The sequence below is a fragment of the Plecotus auritus genome, assembly GCF_963455305.1.
Source record: "Plecotus auritus genome assembly, chromosome: 10".
In the NCBI taxonomy this organism is placed as follows: domain Eukaryota; kingdom Metazoa; phylum Chordata; class Mammalia; order Chiroptera; family Vespertilionidae; genus Plecotus; species Plecotus auritus.
The window spans coordinates 60,277,505-60,302,026 of NC_137785.1; the positions used below are offsets into that span (position 1 = coordinate 60,277,505).

Consider the following 24,522-nt stretch of genomic DNA (forward strand, 5'->3'; position numbering starts at 1 on the left):
GGTGTGGCTCAGGGGTTGAGTGTCGACCTATGACCCAGGGGGTCATGGTTCGATTCCTGGTCGGGGCACATGCCCAGGTTGCAGACTCGATCCCCCATGTGGGGCGTGCAGGAGGCAGCTGATCGTGATTCTTTCGTCATTGATGTTTCTCTCTCTCTCCCTCTCCCTTCCTCTCTGAATCAATAAACACAGTTTTTAGAAAGAGCCGGAGGGTGCGTACCTCGTCGGTGTTGTAGATGATCTGCAGCCCCGAGGAAATCATCTCCACCAGGTAGAGGAGGTAGAGGGACACGGCGTTGATCTGGAACACACAGCACCGCGGAGGGGTTACCGGAAACAACAGAAACGCCGTCACCAAGTTAAATGTCAGCACAACAGGGCCAGCCCTCCGCTCTCGTGTGGCTCTGAAAACCATGTCCTGCCTTCCGTGAACTAAAGGAGCCGTGGATTCAGGCCCTGAGGAAACCCCGACTCCGCAGAGAAAACGCCACCACCCGCAAGTCCTCTGGCTGCGTAACACCCGGCCGGGGAAGCAGCCGCGGGTGGGCCTCGGGGCAGGTGTTTCTAGAACGGCGTTCTCGGACTCGCTTTCAAACCGAGGGCTACAACACGGGATAGTTTTGCCCCAAAGGCAGCTTTGTCACGGCAACCATCTCGCACGCAGGCGCGTCCGGGGCCATGGGGACGCCGCCGGCCACCGTCAACAGAGAACACGGAGCTCAGGGCAGCATCAGCAGCACGTGTTCATTTCACTCAACGGTCTAGCAGAGGCTTTAAAAGCCACGTGCGAACAGACGGTTTTATAAGCGAACGCGTTTCCTTCTTTTCGTTTATTAGTCTCTGAAAGACAGGCGAGAGATGCAGGCGGGCCACACACAAAGATACAGGATCCTGGACTCAAGGAGTTTCGATGGGCGGGGCTTCTTCGCCACCTGTCTCAGAGCACACGGGGCGAAGGGCTTCATCTCGCTGCCAGGCCCCAAACGTTAATTCCAGCGCGGACGCTGGCACGGCAGAATGGGCTTCAGAGGGGTTTCATTCCCACGAACGACCACTTAGGGCTCCACCTCCAGGAGCCCCCTGCTCTGACTTTTGGGGTGCTTCTGTGCGAAACGGTCAGAAGTGACAAACCGTAAAGGGACTGCCACGTAGCTGGTTACCAGCGTTTACTGAACACCTACTATGTGCCCGGCACTGTGCTTCAGCCCTGGGATACAAAAATACATGAGCTGTGAACATGGGAAAACCCCGTTTCACGTAGGAGACACCTGTCCAAGCAAGGGGTGCCTCGAACTAATTAGGTGACAGCCCCAGGAGAAGGCTGAGAAAGGACACACGCCTATACGACGGGGTCCCACGGACCTACTGGCCGCAAACAAGTACAGGAGTTGGTGCCGCACAGAAATGGGGACACCGCACTGTGTTTGGAGGAGTCCCACGAAAGCAAGACGTTTCTGATCGTCAGGAAGAGAGGAACTCTAAGAAGGTCAGGCCTTCTTATTTTAGCACCAAATACTGGGTAACACGTATTCTGCCCGACAGCCTGAAGAACCGAGAGAGGAGCAGGAAGGAAACGCGTTGAGGATAAGTAGCGTGTATAGTATGTGTGTCCTGGGGACAGGCGTCAGGAGGCCCCGCTGAGAGCAGCGGGGAATGTGAACGCAGAGCAGAAAACCCGGCAGCGCGCTCTCAGCCCCGGCACAGAAGTGAACCCGTTATAAAGACAGAACTGACAGACGCCAGAGCCTCGGCTGTGTCACTTCAGCGGCATGCTTTAGCTTTATGGGAAAATGACATGTTAAAAATGAACTGTTGATCAACTGAAGGACTTACATGCATGCATATAAGAGTAACCAACGGATGCAAAACATTGGGGGGTGAGGGCATGTATGGGAGTGGGGTGTGGGGGGCAATGGTAAGATATGTACACATATAATACCTTAATAAAAAATTTAAAAAAAAATAAAAAGTTTTAAAAAAAATGAACTGTTGTGGAACAGGAACTTCTGATCGGCTGCGACGGCCCTGTCGACGGTCTTTATTCCCTGGTTCCTAAGTGTCGAAACTCTTTCAAGTTTGATGACAAGTACAAGCTTTTGTCACAGAAAAAAACTGTAAGATTTGCCCGGCTGACGTGGCTCAGCGGTTGAGCGTCGACCTATGAACCAGCAGGTCACGGTTCTATTCCTAAGTCGGGGCACATGCCCAGGTTGCGGGCTCGACCCCCAGTGCGGGGAGGGAGGGCAGGAGGCAGCCAATCCATGAATCTCCCTCATCATGGATGTCCCTGTCTCTCTCCCTCTCCCCTCCTCTCTGAAATCAGCAAAGACATACGAAAATGGCTTTTGAAAAACCGTCTGCTCCTCCTTTGGATGGTCCTCACAGTTAGCCTTTCCAGCTGCCCTTTCTGCTTGCGGACCAAGAAGTCGGCCAGATTCGACATTCAGCCACCATACTAACTCAGCCCTGGCGGCTCCCAGCCGTCCCTCGTCATGGCTGCTGCCCTTCGACCTTGAACATACATGAGGTCACCGTGGGACACGGCGAAGTTCCCCTCGAGCCTTCTCTGCGGGGAGGGCCGACGGCGCAGGCCGGGAGTGTGCTCACCTGCAGGTGCCCGTACTCCTCGTAGGAGAGGACCTCGTCCCCGGTGAGCACGTCGAACACGGAGTGAAGGCAGGTGGTCGGGCGCGGGTCCTGCTTGAACTGCTGGACCTGGAACGACATGCAACATGCACACGGTGCTGGCCGTTCGTGTTCGGGCCAAGCTACACATCCTGAGTTATTTCTCCTGCAAGGTCTGGATGAGGAAAGTCACTGCTTGTAGGTAGAGGGCGGGACGAGGCAGAGCCATTACTTTTCCCGAAGAAACAAAACAGGCAGAACCAGAACTGCGGCCTGAACAGTGTTACCGGCTGTGGATACTTGATGGGATTTACAGACCCAGCAACGCGGCGTAGCAGGGAGCGCGCCCATGTCACGCCGCTGGCTTTTGAGGGCCCCGCGTCTCACTTAGAGCCGAGCAGTGGCTTCCCCTGCGGGCAGGGCTGCCGCTTCCGTGACACTCGGTGACAGCGCGCTGCGGGCCACGTGCCAATGCAGCGAGCGCCCAAACGGAAATGCTGCTTCCTTCTCCGAGGGTGCGAACGCGGCCCCAGCTCCTGTCTGCATGGCTCCTTCCCTCCCACCCGCTCCCCTTTCTGAGGCGACAGCTCCAGGGAACGTGGGCCGTACCTTCCCTTGTTCGTTGGACATCCACGCTCACGTTTCAGAGCATGTTAACTTGCCTGTCTGCCTGTGTCCCGGGCCCTAATATAATAAGTGTGTGTGAGTGTGTCATGTGTCCCCCAAGGCCACCCCAGGCGGATGGCTCATTGCAGAGATGCACACCGGTGATTATACGGGCAATCTTGGGTATGCAACGTTTTGTATGTTTTTATGATGTGAATGAGCACGTTTCGGAGCACCACGTAAACGCTGAGTGCTCCCACAGGCCCACCCCGAAGACAACAAAACCCGCCCCCTCGTCTCCGTCCTATTCAAGGCAAACACTGACGGCTGCCAACTGAGTGCCAGGGGCGGGGCTGGCCCCGGAAGCACCCGCTGGACAGCAGCGGAGGATGAACGGGATGGCACATGACTCAGTGGAAAAGCAACAGGGATCCCTCTCTGAAAAGATGTGAGAGAGGCCGGGCCGACGTGGCTCAGTAGTCTGAGCGTCGACCTAGGAACCAGGAGGTCACGGTTCGATTCCCGGTCAAGGCACATGCACGGCTGTGGGCTCTATCCCCAGTGTGGGGTGTGCAGGAGGCAGCTGATCCGTGATGCTCTCTCATCACTGATGTTTCTCTCTCTCTCCCTGTCTCTTCCTCTCTGAAATCAATAAAAACATACTTTAAAAAAAAAAAAAAACACATTATTCAGACCATAACTGCGGACGGTGGTCTGGGACTACACAGATAGACATCCGTGGGGTCACTCCTCCCACACACCATGATTATCATCTCAAACACTGCTCCGGGAGCACAGATCAGAACCTGGTTAAATTAAAACAAAACCCATCTTGCCTCCTGGATAAGGATCGATCGAAGAAGATGGTCTGATCCGTTTAATAAGGTGGCTGCGGCAGCTGCCAGGCAGCGTCTGTCATTTGTCTCCCAGACACACAGCACCGGCAGGAGAGTTCACATTCAGTCACTGCGTCAGGGGAGAGGCAACTGCTAACCGATTCAAGATGTTCAAACGGAAAATTCCGCGCCTACGCTGTCAGTCCGAAAGCTGCTAAAAGACAAGTAATTTAACATTTCAGAAAAAAACAAGGCCCACACTCTATAAGCTTCGGAATGTAATGGGGTGAATTAATTGTATGTGGATTACTGACAAAACGCAGTCTTGAAAGCAGTCAAAATCAAGGAGACATTCGTTTGTGCTTTATGATGTCTGACATCTGGCAAGTAAAAGTCAGGAATGATTAACACAGAATTTGCTAGACTAAGGAAACCTACAGCCTGAGCCGGTTTCGCTCAGTGGTTAGAGTGTCGGACCACGGACCAAAACATAGCAGATTGGATTCCCAGTCGAGGGCACGTACCTCGGTCGCAGGCTTGATCCCTGGCCCAGGTCAGGGTGTGTGTGGGAGGCAACCGATCAATGTCTCTCTCACATCGATGTCCTCTCTCTCTCTCTTCCCCTCTCTTCCATTCTCTCTAAAAATCAATGGGAAAATATCCTCAGGGGAAGATTAAAAAAAAAATCTAGATTGTTTTCTCTGTTTCTATTTTATTTGGCTTTTCTGACAACGTAAGTCACTGGAAATAAGCTGCTTCTCATTTAGGAAAAAGTAACAGTCCTGTGTCCTCCATTTTCAATGTGTGGCCTTAAAATACGCAGGCAGGCAGGAACACCCATCTCACACGGCAATCCTGAGAGAATACACTTTAGGAAACTTGAACGGTTTCTCGTGAATTGGAAATTGGTAGCGTTTTAAGCAAACAAATGTTTAAGTCGATAAAGACAGCAGTGTGCGAGCCTAGTGCAAGGCAAATCCCCGCCCCCACCTGCCGACTGAGCGACTGGAAGCATCTGAAGGCCGCTCCTTAGCGAGCAGGGGCAGGGGCAGGGGCAGGGGCAGGAGCAGGGGCAGGGGCAGGGGCAGGGGCAGGGGCAGGGGCAGGGGCAGGGGCAGGAGCAGGGGCAGGGGCAGGGGCAGGGGCAGGGGCAGGGGCAGGGGCAGGGGCTGGGGCAGGAGCAGGAGCAGGGGCAGGGGCAGGGGCAGGGGCAGGAACAGGGGCAGGGGCAGGGGCAGGGGCAGGGGCAGGGGCAGGGGCAGGGGCTGGGGCAGGGGCAGGGGCAGGGGCAGGGGCAGGGGCAGGGGCAGGGGCAGGGGCAGGGGCAGGGGCAGGAGCAGGAGCGAGTCGGTGAGAGGGGAGGCGTGCGAACGCGCAGAGGGAAAAGGCCTGGCGTCAGCAGCTGAGCTCTGGGACGTGCGAGGCGGTAACAGACGACGCCAGCTTGCTCTCCCTCTGCAAATCTAGGACGACCCCTCATCCGCTCAAATAAATCCATACCTAGGTAACAATATCGCCCTTGGGTGGTGTTTTTAGAAGTTATGTCGGGAAGCGTGTCTTACGATGAGAAATCAGTGGAAGCAGAAAGCCTTCGACTTCCCACACCACGGTTTCACCGAAGAAGACAGAGAAGGCAAGCCGTCCGGGCAAAACACAGCAAATGAGCACCACACACAGGCTTCCTTCCGTTTTAAAGACAGGCCAAAGGGCTCAGTTCACGTTTTCCAGAACAGTGGTGTTCCCTACACCGCGGCCCGCGAGGGTGGGTGAGCCCCAGGAAGAGGCGGAGGGCAGGGAGGCAGCGGGGCGCAGGGCCCAGGTTCAGGCTCCGAGTCAGCCCGCCCGGTCACCCGGGGCTACGGGAGCACCCTCCAGCCCTGCTCTGACAGCTGTGGGAGACGAACCACAGCGGGAAAAGGCTTCAAAGCTTTAAATCCTGTGCGCTGTGGCGCGCCCACACCTAATCCCAATGTCATCGCACAGACTTACAAGAAACCGACTTTAACGGCAAACCCCACAGGGCTCCAGCACCACGGAAGTCACACCCGAGCTGCCCTCGCAAGACGCCGTCACCAAGGCGGCGGGTGGTGAGGGCGAAGCGCTTAGGAAGGGCCTATTTTGCTATTTTCTTTTTTAAATATGTTTTTATTGATTTCAGAGAGGAAGGGAGATGGAGAGAGAGATAGAAATATCAATGATGAGAGAGAATCATGGATCAGCTGCCTCCTGCACGCCCCCTAGAGCCCGAAACCTGGGCATGTGCCCTGACTAGGAATTGAACCGTGACCTCCTGGTTCAGAGGTCGGCACTCAACCACTGAGCCACACCAGCTGGGCCGGTTTGCTGTTTTCTAAATCTGTGATTCCTGTCTTCTTTACATGGAAATGAAGTGTTATCTTTTTAAATGAAGTTGACTTTAGCCAGAGCATTCACATGTGCAAAGGGCATTTTTTTAAAAATATGTGTTTTTATTGATTTCAGATAGAAGGCGGGAGAGGGAGAGAGAGATAGAAACATCAATGATGAGCCGAAACCGGTTTGGCTCAGTGGATAGAGCGTCGGCCTGCGGACTGAAAGGTCCCAGGTTCGATTCCGGTCAAGGGCACGTACCTTGGTTGCGGGCACATCCCCAGTAGGGGGTGTGCAGGAGGCAGCTGATCGATGTTTCTCTCTCATCGATGTTTCTAGCTCTCTATCCCTCTCCTCTCTCTTCCTCTCTGTAAAAAATTAATAAAATATATTTAAAAAAAAAAAAAAAGAAAGAAACATCAATGATGAGAGAAAATCACTGATCAGCTGCCTCCTGCACGCCCCCTACTGGGGATCGAGCCTGCAACCCGAGCCTGTGCCCTGACCGGGAACTGAACCGTGACCTCTTGGTTCATAAGTCGATGCTCAACCCCGGAGCCACACAAGCCAGGCCCAAAGGGAATTTCCACGAGGGTTCCCTAAAGTACTACAATATCGGGTAGAAGATGGATATTGTGAGGCTCCTGAGAAACGCCTTCTCAGGAAAACACCAGATGCCAAATACAAACAGACGGAAGCCTGAATAGCAGCTCCCAACCACCTGTCGCGAGGGTTTCTTCGATGGCGGTACTTTGGGGCCGTGGCTGGGCAGGCAGGGACTGTGCTTGGCCCTCCGAGAGGGCCCCCTCCTCAGGAGAGGCTGCTGTGGGTCCATCACCCGGGGGGCGCCGAGGCCCCGGCCCGGCCCGCGCCTCACCTTATCGGCCTGCCGCATGTAGCAGTAGAGGATCCCTCGCATGCACTTCACAGCCGAGTGCTCCAGCTCGTGGGTCCGCCCCTTGTCGTCGTCGATGCGCCTGGGCGGGAGAGATAGCTCAGGGAAGAAATTGGAAACGGATTTGGGAAGGGAGCAGGGCTTTCGATAATTACGTATTTAACTATCTGGCTAATCCCAGGTTCTGGTAATTCTCTAACAGTGAAGCTCCATTTTCCCGGTAGATGCAGAAATGCTGCCAAAAAAAATATATAAAAATCCCATGACGAAATGTATGCAGATTTCTCCTTCTTTTAAGGACGGGAGGCAATTGCTTTAAAAATAGCAGACGATGTTTTCCACATGGACTTGGCTCAAATTTTAAGCGATATTTCTATATTGGAAAAATCTACCAAAAGGTATTTTTAAAACTCACTGTTACAGGGTAGAGGCAATTTTTAATATCGATCCCTTTAGGTTATGCAATGGCCACTTGATTTCTGAACTCTCCATACAACTCCATTGATATCCCTCTCCGTCTCTCTCTCTCTCTCTCTCTCTCTCTCTCTCTCTCTCTCTCTCTCTCTACATATATATATACTAGAGGCCCGGTGCATGAAATTCGTGCACGGGGGCGGGGGGGGGGGTCCCTCAGCCCAGCCTGCACCCTCTCCAATCCGGGACCCCTCAGGGGATATCTGACTGCGGGATTGGGCCTAAACTGGCAGTCGGACATCCCTTTCACAATCAAGTACCACTGGCTCCTAACCACTTGCCTGCCTACTGGCTTGATCGCTGCCTAACCGCTCCCCTGTTGGCCTGATGGCCCCCAACTGCCCTCCCCTGCAGGCCTGATCTCCCCTAACTGCCTTTGCCTTGGCCCCCACCACCCTGGCTTTGTCTGGAAGGAAGTCGGACGGTAGGAAGATGTCCAGTCTCCCGGTCTAATTAGCATATTACCCTTTTATATATATATATATATGTTTCATGCTAGTACCATACTGTTTTGACTATTATTTTATGTTTTGATTTTGATTTGTATTATAGTATGGACATCAGGGAGCCCGATCCCTCCCTCGTTGTACTTTCTCGAAGGTTCTTTAGCTATTTGGGATCTTCCGTAGTACTGGTTGCATCTTAGGACTTGTGCTCCAGTCTGAGAAGAAGCCGTCCGTTTCTAACAGGGCTGCATGCATCTGTATGTCCCGTGAATAAGATGCGGAGGCTGGGCTCTGGCACAGCAGCATGTGGCCTTGACTGACCCTCCCCGTAACTGTATCTTCTTCACGTTCCTCCCTGCGGCAGTTCCTTCTGCCAACACCCATGCTGATGCGCCGACCCCGAGGTGAGAAATTGCGCTCGTGAAACACTAAAACCGTCTCGTGTAAACCCTTACGCAGACGGGAACGCGCAGTGAGTCCGCGCAGAGCCAGGGACAGCTGCCCCGGCGCCCGGGGTGAACGCCCTCCCCCTAGAGAGGGGCAGCACACGCCGCCGCTCACCTGTACGCGAGGGCCACGGCCCAGGCGGCCGCGGCGCAGTACAGGCTGTCGTGCACCTTGGCGTGCTGGTCCCCGCCGCAGGTCTTCGTGGGGAAGAGGCCGGTGGTGGGACTCTGGTACAGCAGCACCGTGGCCTTGACTGCGAGGAGGCAGGACAAGCGTGAGCGGCACCCCCCGCCCCGGGCCGCCCCAGCCTCGCCCACTTCGGACAGTTCTGTTGTTTCTAAACTGAGCTGTAGCGTAAAACTTCTGATGCGGTGGGAACGGCTCCACGCGAAGTCGCTGCAGCCGATCTCTTTAGCTAGCTCTGACTACAAAGAAGATAAAGGGCAACAAAAAAATACACCAGAATCCTGACCAAAGGAAGCTGAATTAAGGTATTATGGAAAGTTGAAGCAAACGAGCGAAAATCCTTAGTGTAGGGGAGACAAATCAATCAGTGGTTATAGTATCTGCCCTGCTAGGCTCGTGGATGGCCATGAAGTAAACTGACACAAAACACAGAGGCATTTCGACTTAGTTCTGAGGGACCAAGAGGGACCCCCCCCACACACACATACACACACACACATACACACACATATACACACATACACACGCATACACACATACATACACACACATACACACACACACACACACACACACACACAGAAAATAAAACTTTCCAGGCAGATACCAACAAAAACAAAGCCACAGCAGGATAGGGACCCGACATGAGTACCAGCGACCCGAGGTCACACCTGTATCTCGAATTAGAGACAGTTATGGAGGCTCAGGGCTGCCCGGGAGCCAGGCATAAGAGAATGAGCAGCGAGCATGTGCACAAACCGGGCAAGTGCCCTCAGGAAAGCCTCTGGAATGTTCCGGAAGGCTGAAGGGGCGCCAGGGACCCCGGTGACAGCGCTACAATTATCCCAGGGACGGATGTGACTGCTGGCTCCTTCTGCAGCCCCGGCACCCCATGCCGCCGGCACAGAGCGGCCCCAGCGCCGCCGCCCGACCTCCCGGCGAGGGGGCATTACGCGTGACGTCCAGGGCATCACGGAGGGGAGCGAGCGCCGGCCCCGAAGGCGCGTGCCCGCCGCTCACCGATTCTGTAGTAACGATCCAGCTTCTCCCACAGGCTTTCATGGTCGGGCTGCAGAAGGTGGATGCTCTTCAGAGGTTCGTAAACGGAGCCTGCAGGGAAAGCAGCCCCGTCACCTGCGGTCCTGCTCACCCCACACACCAAGAAACTCCCGACGACGGGGATGCGCTACCTGGCAACCGCGTTTCCCGCTGCGGGTGAACGCGCATCACACTACGGTTCGGGTTTTGGGTGGAGGAGGGAGAGAAGCAAGCTCCGAGGGTCTGACTGTGGGAAGACACCCTCCCCCACACCCCGCAGCCATCAACAGCTCACACAGGTCCCGCGCTCAGGGCCGGTCACCCGCGCAACCATTTCAGCGCCGCCTGAGAAACGCGCCGGCTAACTTGGCCTGAGACCCACGCTGCAGCCACACTGTGCTCAAGCCGCACCAGGCCGTCTCCTGCCAGCCGCTCACCCCCTCCGACGCCCAGGAGAGCAGGGCACGCCGACGCGTTCCAAAGCATCACCCACGACTGCTGGGCCGCAGGCAGGAGCTCTGAGGCCCGGCCCCTCGGCACGCGATGCTCTGGCCTTACGGTGCGGACTGGACAGTCAGGGGGACCGTTTCTACCTGAGCCGGGGAACGGCTCCCCCGTGCGAGCAGGGCGCACGGCTCAAACGCTGCAGGATTCACCGTGACCAGGACAATTTGCCACTAAATCGTTCGCTGGACCAGCGCACGCTCTGAGCGGCTGGGTGACAGGAAAGCATCGGGACCCTCGGCCAGGGACTAAGGGACGCCTCCGATTCCTGCTGAAAGCGCTCAGAAAGCACCAGCTCAGGGTCGCGAGTCCACCTCCGGACCCAGGGAGCGCGAATCGGTCTGACGCCCGGCACAGGAACAAATCTGTGACCTGCCTGGTTTCTGCTTAGAAAGGCGTGTGACGGCCGCTCGGTTACACGGAGCCACCCCAACTTCCTGCGACGTTTCCGTTATGCAAGAAAATAGCTCTTCCCATTGAGGCATAGGAATTAGTTTCCTAAACTGATTTTAAAGTAAGAAGTCGAGTCCGTACATTTTTTTTTAAATATATTTTATTGATTTTTTACAGAGAGGAAGGGAGAGGGATAGAGAGTTAGAAACATCGATGAGAGAGAAACATCGATCAGCTGCCTCCTGCACACCCCCTCCTGGGGATGTGCCCGCAACCAAGGTACATGCCCTTGACTGGAATCGAACCCGGGACCCTTCAGTCCGCAGGCTGACGCTCTACCCACTGAGCCAAACCGGTTTCGGCAAGTCCATACATTTTTAAAAGGTCAAATTGGCCCCTCCTTTTTTTTTTTTTTTTTTTTAGGTCACAACATATTGAATAGAAAGACCCATTTATCCTGAATTCTAAGCAGAGAGCATCCCAAATTATGGGATTCAAATAGACCATTTCCTCTTGGAATAATTGCAATTTCATTTCCAAAACAACATTACCACTGTAGTACGTGATAATGCAGCATTTGGCCTGCGCACGTTTTCTCAGCTGTAACACTGTTATGTAAGATCTCAAACCTACCGTGTGATGTTTACCAATGGCCTCCACAACAGTCAGCTTTGGTGTGGCTGCATAAAGGTCTCTCAAAACCTCCACGCCCGGGGCAGCACCCCCTGATCTGGATACGGGATCTCAGGGAGCCCTCGGTACTGCGTACTGACGCAACGTTGGAACATAAAGCCAACGGCACACTTCCATCTCCCTATGGGTCTTGGGTTCTAGCAGAAAAACACACAAAATTCATGGAAGGAGAATCTTAGCCCGAGGGGAGAAGCAGCCGGTGTCCCCACCTGCCGTTTACAAGCCATTCTCTCACACCGGGCCGCGCGCTGAAGGTCCGCGCTGTCGAGGGTGCGTGTTTAGGGTCCCCTGCCTTCGCGGACGGTGAGCAGCCAGCTGCGCAGACAGAGGCGTGCTGAGGGCGGTGGCTTTCCGGGAACCAGACGAAGGAGCCTGAGCCACAGCTGTGCAGGCTGTGAGGGGCGGAGGCCGACGGAGCAACAGGACGTGTGCAGGGCCGCTGAGAACGGCCAGGACGCCGGGGCTGACGCCTGCACCGCGAGCTAACGGGACTGCGCAGGATCGGCAGAGCCTGCCCCGGGCGCGGGGGGGGGGGGGGGGGGGGGGGAGATGGCGCACAGCTCCACGAGCTTGCAGGCTCCCTGCCCACACTCACATGTGCACGTGGACAAGGTGGGGGGGCGGGCAGGTGCAGACCGGTAGGCACGGGACAGCGAAGAGCCGGCCTCGTCTATGAACACACAAATCGCAGGCAAACCACGCCCCTGGTTTATCGGGATAGTATCAGGACACCTATTTCTCAGCCGCTAAGACTGCCAGGGTGCCCAGAGTACAGAATCCACACGTTTATCCTACACATCATCTACAGGTGACTCTGAAACTGAAACCGCACCACTGCCTGCGGGGCTAGTGTCCTCATCGTTCAATTTCCTCTCCTCCTGCGCTGACGGACACTCAAAGGACACTGCCAGCGAAGGGACAGGGACCAGTACATCCTCGGCCTGCGTCTCTGACGCTGGTATGAGGAAGCTGCCGGCAAACTTTACTGACTCAAACCGGGGGTCCACGTGGCAGAGGTCCCCGCCCCGCCCTCCGCAGCCGGCAGCGCTGAGTGACACCGAAGGACAGCGCTTCCTTACGTTGTTCTCCCTGTCTGTTCCCTGTGTGATCAGGGCCTGGATCTAGTCCGGAGCAGACGGCAGTAGGTGTTTGGGGGGAAGGAGGGAAATGAAGGAGAGAAGCCGCAGAAGCGTGGTTGAGGAAACGTTGATGATCAGGTGACAGCTGCATCCTCACAGGCCGCCCTGTCTGCGACCCACCCGCGCCCTCGGAGTCTACGGACGGGGGCCCCCCGGCAGACTCCCACCGTCAGACAGGCTGAGAAAGGCGTCTCCTGGCTACACGGTGCCTGGTTCAGCCTAGAGGTCTGAATGCTCGAAGCGTGACTCAGCACTTGGAGCATCTCCAAGGTCGCCAATCTCTCCTTGCAAAGCAACGAAACGAAGTGTAAACCCTGATTTCCTTTACTGTCCAGTTGGTCCACGCACAGGAACTGGAACCTTAAGGAATAGATGTGCCCCTCCCCCGGGGGAGGGGGGGAGGATGAAAATGGTGACACCTCCATTCAGTGAAATACCTTAACACCGTAAAGGGATGAAGGAGATCTGTTTGTCATACCGGGAAAGACCAAAAAAACGGAGTGTGAAAAGGTAATGTCAGAGAACAAGGCATGGAGTATGATACCATGTGTCGAAAACTAAGCAAGAATGACTGCATGTGCGGCTTTACAAATGCACATGAACATGTAGACGGACAAAGTACTTCAAAAAGCCTGGGACACACGCCGAACGGGTGAAAAAGAATTGCCACCGGGATAGCGGCTGTTACTCTACATGTTTCTGATGGTCTAAAGCTTACGTAATAGGGTAGTCATTGATATGCCGAAGCAGTATCTTCACTGATACGGCTCCTAGGGCAATGGAAGCTAAAGAGAAAATAAACAAATGGGACAAATAAAAAGCTTCTGCACAGCAAAGGAAACCATCAACAAGACAACAAGGAGGCCCACTGTATGGGAGAACACATTTGCCAATGTTATCACCGATAAAGGTTTAATCTCCAACATTTACGGGAACTCATACAATTTAACAAAAGGAAGATAAATGATCCAATCAAACATGGGCAACGGACCTAAATAGATACTTTTCGAAAGAAGACAGAAGGAAGGCCAAGAGACACATGAAAACATGCTCAAAGTCACTAATCATCTGAGAGACGCAAATCAAAACGACAATGCGGTACCATCTCACACCTGTCAGAATAGCTATCATCAGCAAATCAACAAATGACAAGTGCTGGCGAGGATGCGGAGAAAAAGGAACCCTCGTGCACTGCTGGTGGGAATGCAGACTGGTGCAGCCGCTGTGGAGAACAGTATGGAGTTTCCTCAAAAAACTAAAAATGGAGCTCCCATTTGACCCAGTGATCCCACTTCTAGGAATATATCCCAAGAAACTAGAAACACCCATCAGAAAGGATATATGCACCCCTATGTTCATAGCAGCACAATTCACCATAGCTAAGATGTGGAAACAGCCTAAGTGCCCATCAGCAGATGAGTGGATTAGAAAACTGTGCTCCATCTACACCATGGAATACTACGCTGCACTAAAAAAGAAGGAATTCTTACCATTTGCAACAGCATGGATGGACCTGGAGAGCATTATGTTAAGTGAAATAAGCCAGGCAGAGAAAGAAAAATACCCCATGATCTCACTCATTTATGGATAATAAAGAACATTATACACTGATGAAAAAAATAGATACAGAGGCAGAGAAGCATCGAACAGACTGTCAAACGACAGCGGGAAGGCTGGGGAGGGTTGGGGGGCGAGGGGGAGGTAAGAGATCAACCCAAGAACTTGTATGCATGCATAGAAGCATAACCAATGGACGCAAGACTCGGGGAGGGCGGTGAGGGCATGTGCCGGGGGTAGGGGAGGCTGGGGAAGGTCAATTGGGGAGAAAAAAAAAGGAGACATATGTACTACTACGTGTGATACTTTAAACAATAAAAACAGAAGGAGAAAAGAGGGTATCCACGGCTACTTGGACAGCCTCCTCACCTCCGAAAGGGAAATTCTGCACGCCGCCTCCTAACACTGCACGGGACACCTCATGCGCACTGTCCCACTTCATCCTCCCGACAAAGCCGAGGTCGGCATCGCGCTGGGGCACAAGCCGGGGACTGACTGGAGTCCGCCTGGCACCCAGGGCTCCGACAGACGGACTGACGTGGGCTCTGACCCCGACACGTGAGACCCCCCGCGAACGTCGGGTTGAGAAGAGCGGAGAGCCCTCGGTGCTCGCCTTCACTTCCTGCCTCAGACAGCAGGCTGCTCCCAAGTCGCATGCCTATTGCATGTGCACACGTGTGTACCTTTATTCAGTGAGCCCCCGTTTATCATCACAGGCCATCCCAACCCCCAGCTTTTTTTTTATATTTTTTTTCTTTATTGATTAAGGTATTACATATGTGTCCTTCTCCCCCCATTGCCCCCCACCCCCCCACTCATGCCCTCACCCCGCCCCTCACCCCGCCCCCCCGCCAAGCCCCAACTTTTTAAGCCTGTCTTTCTCCATGGCAGGTTGGGTAAGAACCGCGTTTTAAATGGGAAGTGGCAAATGGCAAACAGGAAACAAGGCGACTTTATAAAAATAAAGTGACATTTGCCTATTCAGCTTACCCACATGAGGTGTGGAAAGGCCACGCCACGGTCCCATTTTACTTCTAATAAAAACGCATTGAGCCCTGGCCGTGACCTTCAGCGAGGAGGCAGCTATAGACCCTGCTTAAGGACACGGAAGCTGGCGGGCGCGTCACGGGGTGCCCTCGTGAGTCCCCAGCACTCAGTCCGCTTCGCGTTCCCTTTCCCGCGGGTGGGCCGTCGAGCGCCTTGCCACAGCACCATCTCTGCGCGGTCCGAGCTGTCGTCAACCAACTCCCACCTCTCTCAGAAGTGTTTGGAACTCCTCTTTATCGAAAACAGGCTCAGGAATGGCACCGGCTCTTGAATTTCCTCAACAGTGGTTGTGTCGTCCTCTGTGACCGCCCCACGGCCAGCGGCGTCTGGCACGCAGCGTGACCTCAGTAAGCACTGAGAGAGCAAACCGGACTGACATCCTCGGAGGTCTGCGATCTGCCAAAAGCTACGCCGATCCGGCAGCAATGATGATGAAATAACGTCAAGTGAAATATGACTCACTCCTCACTACCTAAGCTGCGGCCATAAAGTAATCAAACTTGTTCTGTCCTTCTCGGTGGTTCTCTTCCGTCCTGGTCTCCCACTCCTCGTAAAGGAGGATCTGAATGAAATCATAAAAGGATGTGACTTTATGACTTGATCCCTGGGATAAATGCGGAGAGCCTGCCTTAGACGGGGGTCACTTGATAAAGGTCAGTGCTAACCTGAGCATATCAAGCTTCTCAGCAGAAGCCTGGGGCCACCGCTGCATACTCACCCCACAAGGGAAACTTTGTTTTTTTAAAATATATTTTATTGATTTTTTACAGAGAGAAAGAGAGAGGGATAGAGAGTTAGAAACATCGATGAGAGAGGCATCGATCAGCTGCCTCCTGCACGCCCCCTACTGGGGATGTGCCCGCAACCCAGGTACATGCCCTTGACCAGAATCGAACCTGGGACCCTTCAGTCCACAGGCCGACGCTCTATCCACTGAGCCAAACCGGTTAGGGCCACAAGGGAAACTTTTACCTTCCAAACGCCGGAGTGAAATGACAGAGCCTTAGTTCAGTATGGATGGCATTACATGGAGCGGAAAGAACACCACGCCACACCATTCCCGGTCTCCACGAGAACTCCCTCATTGTCTTACGTCGTCTGCTATTAGAGCTGTACACGCACGTGACACTAGGCCTCCTGCTGTGCGTACGTCATTCCACACGAGTCCCCCGGAAATCGCCCGTCCAGCCCTCACATTCTGAAGGATGGAATCACGCCGTCTCCATGTGCCATGTATGCCGGCACGGAACCTGGTCGGCATTTCCTGTCGTGGCCAAGTTCAGCAGCGCGTTTAACAGGAATGGTATTACTGCTACTCAAAAACTGCCCCATCACACTTTGTACAGTCGGCATGATGAGGTCTTGAATGGTAAGAAAAAAAAATGACAACAAACTATGAATCAGCCAAGTCAGACGACTGTAGGAATACAAACATTCATAACCAGGAGAAGACGAAGAAGACTTCTGCGCAGTCTCCAGCACGGACTTTGAGGTGATGAACGGGAGCTAGTCCTTCTCATCAAAACGCAGCCGCGTGCAGGTGGCTGGCCAGGGGGGGCCAGGGCCCCCTGGCACCCACACCGGCGACCCCTCCGAGGCTGCGCAGGTGCTGTGCTGACCCACTGCCTTCTCTGAAGACCCGCCCACGATGGAGCCACTAACTGACCCAACGTGTATGGAACCCAGGTCAATCCGTTTCCACTTCTCGGTGAGTGAGATTCACCCCGGGTCCGAAGCGGCTCTCCACGCCCCGCCCTCGGCCCCAGCGTGCAGAGACCTCCTAGAGGGGGAGAGTGTCTGACACAGGAGGCTTTGGCAAGAACACGGGCTTTGGCCCGATCGGTTTGGCTCAGTGGATAGAGCGTCGGCCTGCGGGCTAAAGGGTCCCAGGTTCGATTCTGGTCAAGGGCATGTACCTTGGTTGCGGGCACATCCCCAGTAGGGGGTGTGCAGGAGGCAGCTGATCGATGTTTCTCTCTCATCGATGTTTCTAACTGTCTATTCCTCTCCCTTCCTCTCTGTAAAAAAATCAATAAAATATATTTTTTTTTAAAAAAGAACACGGGCTTTGAAAACAGACAGACCCGGCGCCATCGCGCCACATCACTTCACACGTGGGGCCCACACGACCCTCTGCCCAATAAAAAGGTGGAACGATTAGGCAACACGGCGTTCTGGAAAGTTCCCTCTGTACCCAGACTGCGCTGATTCTTTCCGGCATGACTCGTTCGTTCATTCAACCTGAAGTCCCCAGCACCAGGCCCCGTATCTGGGGCTACTGGTTCAGAGCTACAACCCAGTCAGTCTCGCACCTGAAGAGGTTCGTGACGCGGACAGGAACGGATCTGCGCTTATCTAACAGCGATGCGGCGGCGTGGGAGCCAAACGAAGCTGCAGGAAGCGCCGGGACCAGCGGAGTGAAGCACGGGAAGCTGGGCTGCAGGAAGGGCTCGGGGGAAAATAGGCAGAGGGAGAGACGGCTGGAGCAGGACAGAAGACGAGGGGAGTGCACCAGCTCGCAGAGAGAGGCCCCGAACACAGAGGCCCCGGGCTGAGGGCGCAGGAGCCAGGGCACAGGGTGGCATCTGGGAGCTGCGCGCAGACAGCAGCCCCACACGGAGCACGGAGCACGGAGCACGGAGCACGGAGCACGTGGCGGGGGCAGCTGCACAGGCCTCCGTAGGCCGACAGTGCAGGATGCCGGACAGCGCGACCCAGGTCTGCCCTCTACCCTTTATTTTTTAAAAAATACTTTTTTATTGATTTCAGAGAGGAAGGGAGAAGGAGAGAGAGAGAGAAGCATCAGTGATGAGAGAGAATCATGGATCGGCTGCCTCCTGCACGCCCCACACTGGGGATGGAGCCTGCAACCCAGGCATGTGGCCTTGGCTGGAATCAGAGAAACCTGGGGCCCTTCTGTCCACAAGCCGACGCTCTACCCGCTGAGCCACACCAGCTAGGGCTGCCCTCTACCCTTTAGATGATGGAGAGGTGCTGGGGAAGTTGAGGGAAAGGCATCGCGTGACCCAACCTTCAGAGAGTGGAGGGCGGCAGGGAAGAGGTCAGCCGCGGGCACCCGTGGGGTCCTCTGCGGGTTACAATCGTGGTCGGCAAATCGCGGCTCACGAGCCACATGCGGCTCTTTGGCCCCTTGCGTGTGGCTCTTCCACAAAATAACACGGCCTGGGCGAGTCTATTTTGAAGAAGTGGCGTTAGAAGAAGTTTAAGTTTAAAAAACGTGGCTCTCCAAAGAAATTTCCATCGTTGTCCTGTTGATAGTCGGCTCTGTGGACGAATGAGTTTGCCGACTGCTGGGTTACGACATTCATCCCCGGGCCTCGGGTTGAGTAGGGATGGCAGCCTCGCCTTGAGCGCTGTCCCAGGTACCGAGCGGTCACAGAGTGATTCTCGGTCAGGGCACGTGCCCAGGTTGCGGGCTCCATCCCCAGTGAGGCGTGTGCAGGAGGCAGCTGATCGATGGATCGCTCTCTCTCCCTCTCCCTTCTTCTCTCTCTCTCTCTCAAAATCTATAAAAAGCATGTGTTTTTTAAAAAGACAGTGACAGCAGGGCTGCAGAGAGGAGGACTACTCCAGAAGTACTGAAACGGGAGAATAAACAAGACGGAGAAAAGGCTTACGTTCGGCGCAGGTCTTGGGTACCAACGCCAACATGGCACAGTGTGACGCAGCAGGAGGGAATCCAAGGACCACATCTAATCCTCAGATGGCTTTTACTCCTCTAAATTACAATGATTAACTCTCCATCCTGCCAGGATTTTTTATCCTGGTGGTTATTGAACAAATGATAATTATCGAAGCTACAAGCCTATTGAGAATCAGGATTAAGTGGGTATAACAAATTAATTGAGCTTCGCGGTGTATTTCCATGTGAACAAGGATCTTTGAACTGATAGAAACAGCAGATAACCATTCACAGAAAGAGCCCACAAAGTAAAGATAATTACCCTCAGAAATATGTAAATCAAGAAAACCGCTCTCGTTTTGAATACCTCTATTTTAAAGACATTTAACAGAAATGCCCCCGTTACCGGCAGACCATTTTAAAGATGTTTAATACAAACATGACGGAGAGGCCTAAAATCAACTCGCTTAGACGAGCCATATGTTTGAATGGAAAAAATTCCCACCAAAGCGGAGAGAAAACCCATGGAAATGGTTAATACCCTCTGCCGATGCCACATACAGCTGCCCCAGGAGATCCCTAAAGGTCCCTGTTAAATAAATGGGCGTGGAAGTGTGACCGCCTGAAACCGCACCCGGGGCCAGGCCCCCCCCCCCCCTCCGCCCGCAGCCTGAGCAGGGCCTCCTCCAGACTTCTCCCCGCGGTTCCCAGGTCCCCCCGCGCATCGCAGCCCGTAGCCCCCCCCGCAGCCCCACACGGTCAGCCCTGTCCCTGGGCCCGCCCTCCCGGAGCTCTCACTGTGCCGCTCGCTCCATCCCCACGGTCCTGAGGATTAGACATTCTTCTTATATATATTTTATTTCGGAGAGGAAGGGAGAGATAGAAACATCCATGATGAGAGAGAATCATGGACCGGCTGCCTCCCGCACGCCCCACTCTGGGGATCAAGCCCGAAACCTGGGCCTGTGCCCCAACGGGGAATCGAACCGCGACCTCCTGGTCCATAGGTCTATGCTCAACCCCTGAGCCACACCAGCCAGGCGAGGCGTGGACATTCTGCTTAAGGCACCTAAGGGACGAAGCAGACTCTCGCCGCAGGCTTCTCCCAGAATGGCCAAGTCAGGGGTGGGCAAACTTTTTGACTCGAGGGCCACAATGGGTTCTTAAACTGGACCGGAGGGCCGGAACAAAAGCATGGATGGAGTGTCTGTGTGAACTAATATAAATTCAAAGCAAAGGAGCGGAGGGGAGAGCAAGAGAACCCTCCGCTCTTTCGGCTCCGCGGGCCGGATAGAACAGCCGAACGGGCCGGATCCGGCCCGCGGGCCGTAGTTTGCCCACGGCTGGCCAAGATGGTGCCGACCCACAGAAAAAGCCTAAGGACTCCAGCCTCCACCTCTGCGTCAAGGCCACCTAACTGGCCGCATCCCAAGGTCTGGGTCCCAAACGGGTCCTTCCTGGATGCGCGACCCAACTCCGACCTGTTCAACACCCGGGGCCCCCTGGGAGGCGTGGCTCCACAGCCTCCGTCCAGTTGGCAAGGGGTCTCACCGCTACGACCGTCCAAGAGCCACTGTGCCCGCCTCGCCCGCAGCCCGTCTACCAAACGCACCGCATGGCTTTGAAACCCACGCCTCAGGACCTGGGCCAGCTGCTTCCTGTCGCCACCAAGTGAGCTTCCCCTTCCTGGCTGTGAAAACGTGCGGGCATGCCCACGGCACAGCGAGCTGATGCTGAGTGAATCACGGGGACGCCGACCGAAAATTCCTGACTCTGGCAGACTGATTTCCGTGACGCCGCAGGAAGACAAAAATCATTTAAGAAGCTTCTTACGTGCCCATTTGACAACTGCGGCTCCACCGTCACTTCCCACGCCCGCACGCCCACCGCAGGCCGGGCCACAGTCAACATACAGTGCACACCGCAGCCTCGACTAACCGGAGCAGGACCACGCTGTGCGGTGTGCGGCGTGTGGCGTGGGCCCGCCAGAGGGCACGCAATCCAAAGGCTATCATACGGCGACATCAAACTTCACAAACAAAGGTAAGTAAAACTACCCCCCCGGGGGGTGCGGGGGGGTCTCCACACTTACCAGACCTTAAGAAGGCTCGGGGAGACGAGGCGACAGCATCGGGTGGGCTGGCCATGTCAAATGGTTGCCTCTGACCATAAGCGTCACAGGCTACACTACAGCAATGTTCACAACTGCGTAGCGGAGGTTAGAAGCCATCAAGGTTAGCGTCATTGAAAGACCTGTGAGCGGGCATTAACACACGATGCCGTGGGCAACGAGGGCAATCGATCAACGTTCGTTACCGTTTTCTTTTCTTTTTATGATTTGAAAAAGGGCCTGGCGCTCCGGTTGCCTGCGTGGATTAGGCAGGAATACGTAATATATCTACTTATCACGCATCACGTGACTAGGCGACTATGTAACAATGCTCAGAACTCTGCAGCGACCTCTCCATCAGAGCCAGGTTAGTCCCAGTTGCAGGCAAAGCTCAGGTCCTACATTCTTCTAAAAGCAACAGGAACCAGGCGGGTTGTTTTAGTGACACGGGACGTCAATGATTCCCTCAAGAAGAAGCATCAGAGCCTTGTGCTACTTCAGAGTTAGCAGAAGACGCTGAAACCCCAACTAGTTGGGAGCAAGGACTTCAAGTGGTACCTCTTCGACCGCTGCCGTGCAAGCAAGAGAGCAGGCAATGACTGGACCATGCACCGAGCTGTTTTGCACATGAAACGGAACGGACGTGGCTGCATTCAACGGGGTTCAATAAAACTGGGAATTTCCTCTCCGTTAAGAGAAGGTAGGTCTTCAGAGCTTACTGGTTATGACATGCATTTCAGAGGAAATAAAGATGAGAAGAAAAATCAACCCTCCATGCTTATTAAAGGAAAAGAGAAATGCTTTTAAAACATGTTGAGGGCAGAGCTCAGCTCCCTGCAAAAAAAACTCAGTTACTCTCTGTGAGCAGAGAGCATCCATCCAATATAACAAGAGACCAACTAAGAATTTCACAAACGGCAAGAACTCAGCATCACGGTAACATTAGCGGAGGAAAAAGAATCCTGAACATCAATGCACACTGCAGAGTTCGCTTGCCTTTGTTCTTCCATTAGCAACACTGACATTAGCATCTCCCAACTCTGACATGGAGTGACACCGGTCCTTCCAAAGGAAAGGTTGGGGGGTGCGGGGCAGTCGCGGGGAGGCCCTCTCAGTCCTGCTTACAGGCACACTTTCCGCTCAGGGCGTCCAGCCCTGGCTCCCGGCTGCAGGGTCGTGACTGTGCAATTTGAAGGAGTCAGCTCGGGACACTTGAACTGTTGGGGCTGCCTGCCCGGCCTCGGGTGGAAGCACCCCTGGGGCCCCTCGCCTGGGGAAGGCACCCGCTTCCTTAGGAGCCCTAACTGTGCTCCCCGGAACCCTCTTGGTGGCCTGGGCCCTGTCCCCCAACATTTTTGCAGCGAAGATACCTGGCTGGGCTCAGGATTTGGGGAGGAATGCAAAAGGGATATGAAATAAGGCAGCCAGCAGATATGAAATAAGGCAGGAAGCAGATGTGAGATAAGGCAGCGAGCGGATTCCAGTCACGTCGGGGGGTGGGGGGGAGGGGTGCAGCCACCCGGCTTTGCGGAGGGACCCACATAAGGACTTTTCTTAGCAAGAACGTGGTCGCCGCCTGATGTCTAAGGAGGAAGCCTGAAGTGAAGTCGGTGTCACCACCTACTTTTGGGGGGCACATAGGGGTAATGTTAGAGCACCCCCTCATTTCTAGCGGGGAGACCTCGGGCGGAAGACCGGGCCGCCGACTGCTTTCTGAGGGGCCCAAGGCGGGCACAGGTTCACGCCGGGACCCCGATGCCCCCCGCCCCAGGCGCTCGGGGGAGGGGGCGCCCCGGCCCGCAAACCTGAGCGCTTGGCCCGGGCTCTCTGCTCCAGGACCGTCCGGCTCACGTCGGCCATCAGCCCCGCCGCCCCCGCCATCGCGCTGGGGAGGCCGTCCTGCCCGCCACCCCCGGGCCGCCTGTCAACTCGCCGGCAGGCCCCGCCCCCGCGCGCGACACCGTCGCGAAGACGCCGGCCGGAAGTGAGCGCGCGGGCTGCGTCCCGCTCAGTGCCCTGGCCTCGCGACCGTCAGAGGGCAGGCCGCGGGGCGAGGGCGGCGGGCAGGGGGCGGCGGCGGGTCCGGACGGGGGGCTGAGCGCTTCGGCCGGGGCGGCGGCGCGGTGCTTTACGGCTGCCGTCAAGCGCGGCGGCGGCGGCGGCTGCGGGCGGGCGGGGCCGAGGGTGGCCATGGCGGCGGCGGGCCGGCTGCCGGGCCTCTGGGCGCTGCTGGCGCCGCTGCTCTGTGCGCTCGCGCGGCTGGGGGTCGGGCCGGCTCCGGCGGGGGCGCTGCACAACGTCACGGCCGAGCTCTTCGGGGCCGAGGCCTGGGGCACCGTGGCGGCCTTCGGAGACCTCAACTCCGACAAGCAGACGGACCTCTTCGTGCTGCGAGAAAGTCAGTGCTCGCCCGCCCCTCGGCCGCGCCCCCGTGTCTTCCCGGGGTCCCCTTCACCCCTTGCCCGAGGGCTGGCCCCCTGTGTCGCCCGGGCCCTCTCCCCCAGCCCAGACTCTCTTCCTTTACCCCCAGCATCCCTGACAGCTTGCCCGTCCCTCCATCTCCCCCCACCACCACCCTCCCAGGTCCTGGCCGGGTCCCCCACAGTGTGATCTAACCCACAGCCCTGCAGACACCCCAGTGAGGCCGACCCATCCTCCTCCTCCCGTGGGATCCCCTGTCTTCTGAGTCCTTCCTGGTCCCCATGAGCGTGTACCTGCACTCCTCCCAAGGACCCATTCCTTCCTGCTTTCCTCCCTCCCTCCTGCTTCCCCTGTAAACTGGGAAAGATGCATCCTGACATCTCTTCTCAGGGGGCTTCTCCCCGCCTCCCTGTGGACCTCGTTCACCGGCCCCTCCCTTGACCGGAAGCTGCTGGGCCCTCCAGCGCCCTGAACTCTCCACAGCTCTCAGAAGCATTTTGCACGGAGGGCTGCTAAACCCCTTGGGAAAGGGTTGCCCACCTGCCCACTCACCCCCCTCCTGAGCCTTGGGGTCTGTTGTGTGCGTGGGTCACGCTCCTAGTCTTCCATGCCATTGCTTTCTTTGCCAACCTGAGGTTCTTGGCAGCTCCTTGCTCTCACCATCACTAAGCAGACATTTTTGTAAATGTCGATGCTGACCGCGGGCCTTACGGGGTCGTGGCATTCTCGAGAACCCACGGGACCAGGTGCTGTTTAAGGTCAAGGCCAGGAAGATAGGAGCGAAGGGCTTATACAGAGCTTGCCGGACGGGATCCCGGCCCAGATTTCGATTTCTTTGGGGCCCCTGCCAGGCCCAGGACCTCCTGCGGACCTGGATACCTTCCCCGTCTTCGTAGGACCCCCCCCGTATGTTGCAGAAAGGGTGCACGCTCCCACACCTGTAGCTACTCCATCCGAACTGGGCACAGTCTCATCTTTCAGCGTTCCAGGGGGCTCGGGTGTGAGTCCATCAAGTCCGTTCCAGTGGGTGCTCGTTGAGTTCCAAGGTTGCCTCAACCTGGAGAAGGGTCCGTGAGAGCCCCAAGAGGAGGGTCTGGGAGGATTCGGCTTGTT

At 55.5% G+C, this 24,522-nt stretch overlaps 2 protein-coding genes across 8 annotated transcripts in view; one reads left to right on the top strand and one right to left on the bottom strand.

The window, feature by feature from the left end:
- PHKB (phosphorylase kinase regulatory subunit beta) overlaps positions 1-22,924 on the bottom strand; it is a 73,120-nt gene extending 50,196 nt beyond the window's left edge. For 3 of the 6 annotated variants that reach the window (XM_080644921.1, XM_080644917.1, XM_080644922.1), the window contains exons 1-6: positions 22,794-22,924; positions 9,885-9,974; positions 8,793-8,931; positions 7,294-7,393; positions 2,608-2,715; positions 221-301 (exon numbers count right to left, since the gene is read on the bottom strand). In XM_080644921.1, coding sequence (XP_080501047.1) covers positions 221-301; positions 2,608-2,715; positions 7,294-7,393; positions 8,793-8,931; positions 9,885-9,974; positions 22,794-22,869 — 594 coding nt within the window. In that variant the 5' untranslated portion in view covers positions 22,870-22,924. Of the gene's footprint in view, positions 1-220; positions 302-2,607; positions 2,716-7,293; positions 7,394-8,792; positions 8,932-9,884; positions 9,975-20,970; positions 21,132-21,194; positions 21,333-22,793 lie in introns of those variants that run through there. The other 3 variants (XM_080644918.1, XM_080644920.1, XM_080644919.1) reach the window with 3 other exon arrangements.
- A 194-nt stretch (positions 22,925-23,118) lies between these two features.
- The window catches only part of ITFG1 (integrin alpha FG-GAP repeat containing 1), a 58,605-nt gene continuing 57,201 nt past the window's right edge, over positions 23,119-24,522 (top strand). The window contains exon 1 of one of the 2 annotated variants that reach the window (XM_080644929.1): positions 23,119-23,386. In XM_080644929.1, coding sequence (XP_080501055.1) covers positions 23,179-23,386 — 208 coding nt within the window. In that variant the 5' untranslated portion in view covers positions 23,119-23,178. The remainder of the gene's footprint in view (positions 23,387-24,522) is intronic. The other variant, XM_080644930.1, reaches the window with a different exon arrangement.